The sequence below is a fragment of the Etheostoma spectabile genome, chromosome 15 (genome assembly GCF_008692095.1).
Source record: "Etheostoma spectabile isolate EspeVRDwgs_2016 chromosome 15, UIUC_Espe_1.0, whole genome shotgun sequence".
Taxonomy (NCBI): Eukaryota; Metazoa; Chordata; class Actinopteri; order Perciformes; family Percidae; genus Etheostoma; species Etheostoma spectabile.
The window spans coordinates 2,059,417-2,067,451 of NC_045747.1; the positions used below are offsets into that span (position 1 = coordinate 2,059,417).

Sequence of the window (8,035 nt, forward strand, 5' to 3'; positions counted from 1 at the left end):
GTGGAGTGGGACAGACCTGCTGACAGCTCTTCCTGATATTGACTCAAGCACCGGCCTACTTTGTATCACTTTAAAACCAAATCAGTAGGCTGCAGCGTAGTTGTATAGACAGAAAGTCCTAGCTGGACATTTTTTCTTCGTCGATCAGTGTCCAACATTTAACATGAATGAAAGGAAAATTCAACACATGATTTATGTGGTTTGCACATTCCTGGGCCTCTACTTCATATTTTCTAATATTCAGTTCACTAGAGCTTATTGTGTGGAAAAACTAAACTATAGTCATAGATTTTATGACTTGAAGCTCCATCACTCACTACAGGACAAAGCAACATTGCTGCTTGATGGAACTAGTAAACAAACTCATTAAAAGCATCCAGCTCAGTAAAATGGAAGTGTTTTCTTTGCAGTCTATAAAAGGCTGCCACACTGTACTGTATGTGTAGTACATCGTTGTGTTTCTCTTTGGTTTACCTGTTCGCACTTTGGCATTCCATAACAAAACGGAAGCAAGATTAATAATAATAATAACAATCCCGTTGATTAACTGCTGTTGGTCCTACCGAGCTCTACCGGTTCCTGCCAATTCTGAAGCTCAGATATTTAATGAGAGAAGAAACGCATTTTGCTTGGGTGCTGCAAGAAAACCAAACTCAATTTTGCTTACTAAATTTCAATTCTGGGCCTCAATTTGTTAAGGAGAATGCAAGACATTCTTGTCCTCTCATCGTTGTATTTGTATCTTTACCTTCTTCTGAATGGCATCCAGTCAACCAGAGATGGAACTCCAGCCAAGGAACCAAGTAGACTTGTTTAATGTTTTGGTAGTAACCAAAGAGAGTGAGCAAATTCGTTTTTAATTACAATGAATTATCTTTGGCAGGGAAAAAGATAAATACTTACTGCTGCCCAAACTATTATTGTTAAAAATCCTAATAAATAATGTTTGCATTCCCAAAATGTTTTCTATTTTGTGTGTAAAAAGGGGAATAGATCAATGTCTATAGCTTTTCTGTTCAACATTTGAAGGCCCAGCAAGCACATGGTGCAGTGTAACAGGTGTTTTCACATATTCTGCCTTATTAGACCTGTCTTCTTAAGAGTGTGTGGGCGTGTAAGCACCGTTTTTACAGACTTGTTAAGGCCTGACAACTCATTCTTATTTAGACTGTGATGGCCTGATGTAAAACCATCAAAGCTCAGTTTAATTGCAGCATTTATCACATCACTTATGATGAAGTGGAAACATGGGGACGTCTATTTCGGAGAGTTTTAGGTTTAAAGAAAATCTAATTGAACAATCTATGGCGGGTTTTGTCCCTGCTGGGTTAGAAATTAGACTTAGCAGAGTACATGCACTTCGTAATAAAATTTCTGTGATAATGAGGGTACAAAGATAAAAAAAAAAATTAAATTTCTAATTAACTTAGTGCTACCTCTTTGCGTCATTAAATAGTCACTGATAAGGAGTTCAGAGGAGAACGTTGTAGTTTTTCACTTAAATTAACAAGCACGATTTCAGTTTTCCCCTTAGGTGCCACTGATGAGTGTGCCTCAATGATTCACAAAGGTTATCTGGCTAGTTAAATTGCAATGAAACAACCTCTATGGCCTATATGCCAGTGGTATTTAATAGCTTTTAAACCAAGGACCCCTCAACTGAAAAAGAGATGGACACATGTTGCATAAAATAAAGTTGCATAATAAACTGGGTCTACTATAACGTGTAGGGCAGCCTCAAGCCCTGATGCATACCTTTGCATAGAATACTAAGCTATTGAAATAGCCTAATAATTGTTGGCACGATTTTATAAATGTTTATAATGTTTTAATGTTAAACATACATGTGGCACAGTGAATCCTCAGGCCAGTAATCAGTGGGATTTGTATTTGCTAATAATCTAACTGGGGGTCCTCTGCCAGAAAAATATTTTCATTTGAATCCCATTTCCTGCATATACATTTAGGCACTATGATAATACAAAATCCATGAAATAATGAAGTTGATCATAATGATGAATTCTGCCAGAAACAATAGTGCTAAACTATGTAAAGAAAAACTGTCTTACTTTCTTTATTGTTTAATATGGGGGTGATCAACAAGACTTGAGAGAATCATTTCATATTCAAAAGTTTTTTCAATTTTGAAGTGTGTGTGTGTGGGGGGGGGGAAGGGGGGGTGACACAAAGGGTAAAGTACACCCTAGCTAATAATATGTTGATTCATATCAATAGGCTACTTAACAGTAATTTAAAGGCCCTCCAGCATGGATTCTGATGACGGACTCTACGTGGTGAGTCAGTGTTGACCATAGACCGTTAATAGTAATATCAGTATACTGTATAATATACAGTCTATGGCGTTGACCTGAGAATGGTATAACTGAGTGTTCACTGCCCTCTAGTGGCCACAGTCAGGTACTACAATACAACTCATCAGTTGTGTGATTATCCCAAGGAACAAGAGTTACATCAGCATTGGTGGTCGCTGTAATAGTTAAATGGACGTTGTAACAACAGTGTTTGTGATATGGTGGTCTTCCCTGCATCCTAACTCTACCTCGGGGGTGGACAGCGTCCTGTCGCGGTGGTGGCGTGGCGTGGGGCGCCTCTCTGCTCGCCCGTGGACTGCAGCTGCTCTCCGCGGTGTGTGGCGCTAAGTGAATGACAATCAAAAAGCAAGAAAGCATCTAAATCACAGCGGGAACATACGGAAACCGTCTCCTGTATTTCCAGGTCACAGACAAACCGGCAGGTCCATAGGCTTTATTGTAGTTTCACTGTTAGGATGTCGTCGTCTGAAAATGCTGCGTCACATAAAGGTATGGCGATTATTGTTAAGTTGCTGTTCAGGGCAATTATTGTGCCATTTCACTGCAGGCTACTATCCACAAAAATAATAACAATAGCCATTTAGAAGATCATAGGCTATATTAAAATAAACCTTATCCATGATTAATAATTAAATCAGCTCAACTATGATCTGAAATCTTTAGAGCTGCATAGATTGACTATTTGCCAACCATTACATTAATCTCCAACTATTTTGATAATAGGTTTGAGTCCTTTTTTATGATACAAAGTAGAAATTCTCGGACTCCATCTTTTTAAATGTGAATTCTTTCTAGTTTCTTCACTCCTCTGTGACCGTAGACTGAAAACCTTTGAGTTGTGGACAAAACAAGTCATTTAAGGATGTCATCTTTCAGGAAAACCATTGTAACCATTTTCTGACATTTTAACCAAACAACTTAGTGATTAATCAAGAAAATATGAAAATGAAACACGCACTCTGGTTGTAACTTTGTTCCAGCCGGTGAAGCATCACCCCAAACATCAGAGGCTGAACCCCTGAGGATCGTTCTGGTGGGGAGGACAGGGACAGGCAGAAGCTCCGCAGGCAACACCATCCTGGGCAGGTCTGCCTTCTGGGCCAGCGTGTCCCCCTGCTCCGTCACCACCCAGTGCACGAGACAGACTGGGACAGTAGACGGGCGGAGCATCTCTCTGATTGACACGCCGGGTTTCTTGCACACACACCTGAACCCCGAGGAAGTCATGTCAGAGGTGGGACAGTGCGTTGTCCTGTCCTCTCCGGGACCCCATGTCTTTCTGGTGACCCTGCCGACAGTCAGGTTCACCCAGGAGGAGAGGGACGCCTTAGAGTGGATCAAGGCTACGTTTGGACCTGAAGCAACCAGGTTTACCATGGTGTTGTTCACCTGGGGAGAACGGCTGCAGGGCAAACGCATCGAGGACTTCCTGGGAGAGAGCAGTGAGCTGTCGGAGTTTGTGAGCAGCTGCCATGGCGGGTATCACGTCTTCGCTAACAGGGAACAGGACGAGACAGCGGACAGCTCACAACAGGTCGTACAGCTCCTGGAGAAGATAGACAAGACTGTTGCGGAAAATGGAGGAAGTTGCTATAGCAGTGAGATGTTCAAGGAGGCTGAGCGGGCCATCAGGGAGGCGCAAGAGAGGATTCTGGGAGCAAGAGGACACAATCTGTCCCCACAGAAGGCGGTTAAAGACAAAGAGGAGCAGAGTCCAGAGTTTGAGAGGATGAGGAGAGAGGAAGAAGAGGCCAGGAAACGGATGGAGAGGCTTTTCTGGTGCGAGCTGGTGACTGCGGTGGGGAAAGGTGCTGCAGAGGGGGCGGGGATCATGGGGAAGGACGAGGGGAAAGGGAAGGCTGTGACAAAGGTGAAGATGATTGAGAGGGCAGCAGCTCTGGCAGCGTCGCCACTCTCCATCACCTCAGCTGCAAAAGCGGTGGGAGGGGCGGTGAGGGAAGGAAGCAAGGTGTTATATAAACACAGAAAAACTTTCCTGAAAACACCTCACTGAACACAGTCAGAGTCAAGTGTCCCTCGCCATGGTTAGTGTAGAGGTGAGAGCAAACACATATCTATTAATCAGTTATTAATAATACTATTAAAACTATTAGCTGAATAGTCAACTATTTGGCTTGAGTTGTTTGTTTTTTTATACATTTTTTGGGGTCAAATTTGACCCCTTTCCAAACAGTTTCTATATCAGAAAACTGGGTTTCTTTCGGACAAATTTTCCAAAAAACTAACGTTGATGGTTCCTAACAATGCTCCTCACGTGTTAAATATATAATCAGTTCACTACTTTCATTGAATTTGTGTGTTTTTTGTCAGTTTTATAGCATTTGGAGAAAAAACAATTGGCAAAAGAACTTCAAAAAAAGAGAAAAATGTAAATAAAAGTGACTAAAATGTGAACAACTGTCAAATAAAGTGACAAAAAATGGAAAAGACGTCAACAAAAAGTAACACACAACAGGGTCAAAAAAAGATGACCTTGATAAAAAGGTTTTGTATTTAAAATTTTGACTCAGAAAAACTAAAAATTCCAGGTCGGCGGGGGTTAAAACATAACGGTTAAACGGTGCTCTAAGCGCTGTTGGGTGACATTACTTCTTGTTGACGTTCAAAGTATTTTCAAACGAAACAAAACTAGCTTGCTCCTCCCTTCTGTGCTTTTGCGCACTAATTGCGACAAAACAAGACATTTGAGGACGTCATCTTGGGCTTTGGGAAACACTGATCAACATCTGATTAATCAAGTATAAACCGACTGGGCAAGTTGATTTATAGACCATGACAATAGTTGTTAGCTGCAGCCCTAGTTAGCTGTGTGTTTTCATTGTGCATCTAATGCTGTAAGTCTCTGTTTAACATCAGAACAATGCACAAATGCACCTTCAGACCACACTGTTAAATAAGAATGCATGTGAATGCGCACCCTTCAGAAAGGTAAACATCCTGGTGTGTAGTCTTTGTGGATAGGTAGCAAAGAACATAGCCACACCTTTGAATTGCGATAACTCATGTTATAATAAAAGGTAATGCCAATAAAATGGTTTGCAATTGAACTTATGAATGGATTGTTCTTACCGAACTTATTTGCAGCTGTATCATACAAATAGTTTAAAAAAAATCATACATTGTGATTTCTGTTTTTTTTTATTTATTTTTTTAAGATTAGGTCTCTCACAGTGGACATGCACCTACGATGACAATTTCAGACCCCTCCATGATTTCTAAGTGGGAGAACTTGCAAAATAGCACGGTGTTCCTCACTGTATATAGCGCTTTTCTAGTCTTAATGACTACTCAAAAACAGGATCATTATTTTTTAAGAAAACTCTTCTGCCATTTCCCTCTTTTTTTAAGCCAGTTCAGTCAAGGAAACAACCAAAGAAAGACAGAAACGCGTTTGACTAAAGTGTTGCAGCAGTTATCTGTTTTATCTTTGGCGTCATTTCATTTAAAGACATGATGAAATGTTTAGCCCTTTTTTCTCCTATGAAGAAATACATTGAAATATGAAAAACGAGGATTAAGTGGAAATACAAAATGGAACATACTTAGGAATAAGTAAAGTTGTTTGCATATAATACAGTAAACTACTCAGGGAGTGTCTAACATTACATAAACAAAAAGGAAGACACTTTGTGGAAGATGTACTGGAATATATGGCACTCCTATTAATGATCAGAGAAGACTGAGATTGTAAAATGTTGACTAAAATGTAGAAAGCTTTGACGTGTAACTTTGGAAACTCTTACAGCTTTAACGCAGGAAACACTGGATCTGAAGCTACAGACAGACGATCTACCTGATTTACAATTGTGTGGATTCAACATTGTACCAGTCTCCAGAGCCAACGTCTCTCTTGGACCTTAAAAGGGAAAGTGAAGACAAATACACAGTGTCTATATCACTTGCCTTAATTTAAGTTCCACGTGCACATCGGGGACACATCTCCAGTGTCACATTTGCATCTTATAAAGAAAAACAAAAAAACATACATCAGTGTAATGTATGCACATATATGCATACACGCACTTGCAGACATACAGGCTCACACACAAAGTATCAATCACACAGAAGATCAATCTCTAGAGATGCACACATTTGGGTCTACAGAATGATGTCAGACCATTAGTCCCATCGCTAAACATGTACAGTTGAACGGCAAGGTCTGTGTTCAGATGCTGAGCTGTAGCAGGCACAGAGGGGTGGCTGAATGGCACAGACGTCTGTTTTAAATGGGCATCGGCAGGCCCATCTTTCCTCTTCCTCGAAGCACTGCAGACGGACAGAGGACAAAGAGGAAGAACAAAGCAGGCATGAGGTGAAAGTTTGCTTTTGAAACCACACTATTAAACTTTTCCCATTTCTCTGTTTACCAGTTGACCTAACACCGAACACTATTCCCAGATTCCTAATCTTTGCTTGAACCGCTACCAAGAAGGATGCATGTCCTCTTGAACTGGAAAAACCAGATTAAAAACTAACAATACGGCAGACAATAGTCTTTACAGAATACAATTAATTTCTTGTAACCACAGCACACGGCCTAGTCTAGCCCTGAATAATACATGTACAACACATCTAAATGAAATTTCCCGTTTTATATCAGAAGAAAATGTTACTTTGAGTATTTGCCAAACAACAATTTTGGGTCTGGCAAATTATAATAGGCTTTTATCATTATTTTTGATATTTTACAGATGATGTGATTGACTACTTAGGAAAGGTCAAAATACCAGCTGGAGCTCTATTGATTAAAACCATCCTAAGTGCTTTACCTCTGATCTTAAGTAATTGGAGCTGAAATCAGCAATAAGTCTCCAAAGCCGACGGTTTGTATACTAAACAATCCGATTTGCAATAGTCACTCTTTACTCACCTCTTGTGACGTAAAGGTAGAAGAAATCGCAGTAGAAAATGGTCTGCACGACGCCGGACACCACGGCAATGTGGTCGAAGAAGCCCTCGGTGTGGTAACGCCACACCCAGTTGGCTATGTAGAGGGCTCGGTAGAGGCCGAGGAAGAACAGGTAGTGGGTGGTGATGGACTCGGCCTCGCCGGTCTTGGTGATCATGAAGAGCTGCGGCATTATGGCCACGGCCTCCAGGAAAATGGAGAAGGTCCACATGATCTAGATGGAATCAGTGAGAGGGAGATACACGGGACTTAAACCGACGCGTTAAAAGTACAAATGATGTGTATTATTAGGGCAGCTACCTATGTACACAACATTTACCTGAGCATAAAGTGACCATAAAGCCCTCAAGCTGCATGTTGATCAGCCATGAGTGATCTTACGATATTTAAACCTTTCTACACTTGGACCCAAGATACCGTCTGAGTGCCTATTTACCTCCATTGGGGTGAAAGCATAGTTTTCTAGGAAGGACAGCCCGATGACTGGCACCAACAGGAACTCCACGCGGAACGTGTCGTTCTCAGAGTTATCTGTGTTCCTGAAGCGCATGTAGATCAGGTACACGGTAGCATAGGACATAGCCAGGAACACCACCTGAGAGCAAAGTTGAATATTGATTATGTATTGACCATTCATTGTAAACACCAAGTTTACACTGACCAAGTCAATGTAAACACTGTGAAACATTGTAGTCATTAGGACAGACTGCTTTGCATACACTGGAAATTACATACAACGCTATGTGAACATTGACTGACCTGTGTGTGTGTG

General features: G+C 41.0%; 2 protein-coding genes and 1 long non-coding RNA gene across 3 annotated transcripts in view; 1 reads left to right on the forward strand and 2 right to left on the reverse strand.

The window, feature by feature from the left end:
• Positions 1 to 942: 942 nt before the first annotated feature.
• Positions 943 to 8,035, reverse strand: part of LOC116702457 (uncharacterized) — a 27,842-nt gene continuing 20,749 nt past the window's right edge. The window contains exon 3 of the long non-coding RNA XR_004335168.1: positions 943 to 2,060. This is a non-coding gene — a long non-coding RNA (uncharacterized LOC116702457). The remainder of the gene's footprint in view (positions 2,061 to 8,035) is intronic.
• On the forward strand, positions 2,416 to 5,380 carry LOC116702450 (GTPase IMAP family member 7). The gene is made up of 2 exons (XM_032536650.1): positions 2,416 to 2,822; positions 3,314 to 5,380. Exons 1-2 carry the CDS (start codon positions 2,789 to 2,791, stop codon positions 4,345 to 4,347), a joined length of 1,068 nt encoding a protein of 355 aa, XP_032392541.1. The 5' UTR covers positions 2,416 to 2,788; the 3' UTR covers positions 4,348 to 5,380.
• Positions 5,774 to 8,035, reverse strand: part of kdelr3 (KDEL endoplasmic reticulum protein retention receptor 3) — a 3,546-nt gene continuing 1,284 nt past the window's right edge. The window contains exons 3-5 of the mRNA XM_032536652.1: positions 7,700 to 7,858; positions 7,225 to 7,477; positions 5,774 to 6,620 (exon numbers count right to left, since the gene is read on the reverse strand). Of these exons, the coding sequence (XP_032392543.1) occupies positions 6,577 to 6,620; positions 7,225 to 7,477; positions 7,700 to 7,858 (456 nt within the window). The 3' untranslated portion in view covers positions 5,774 to 6,576. The remainder of the gene's footprint in view (positions 6,621 to 7,224; positions 7,478 to 7,699; positions 7,859 to 8,035) is intronic.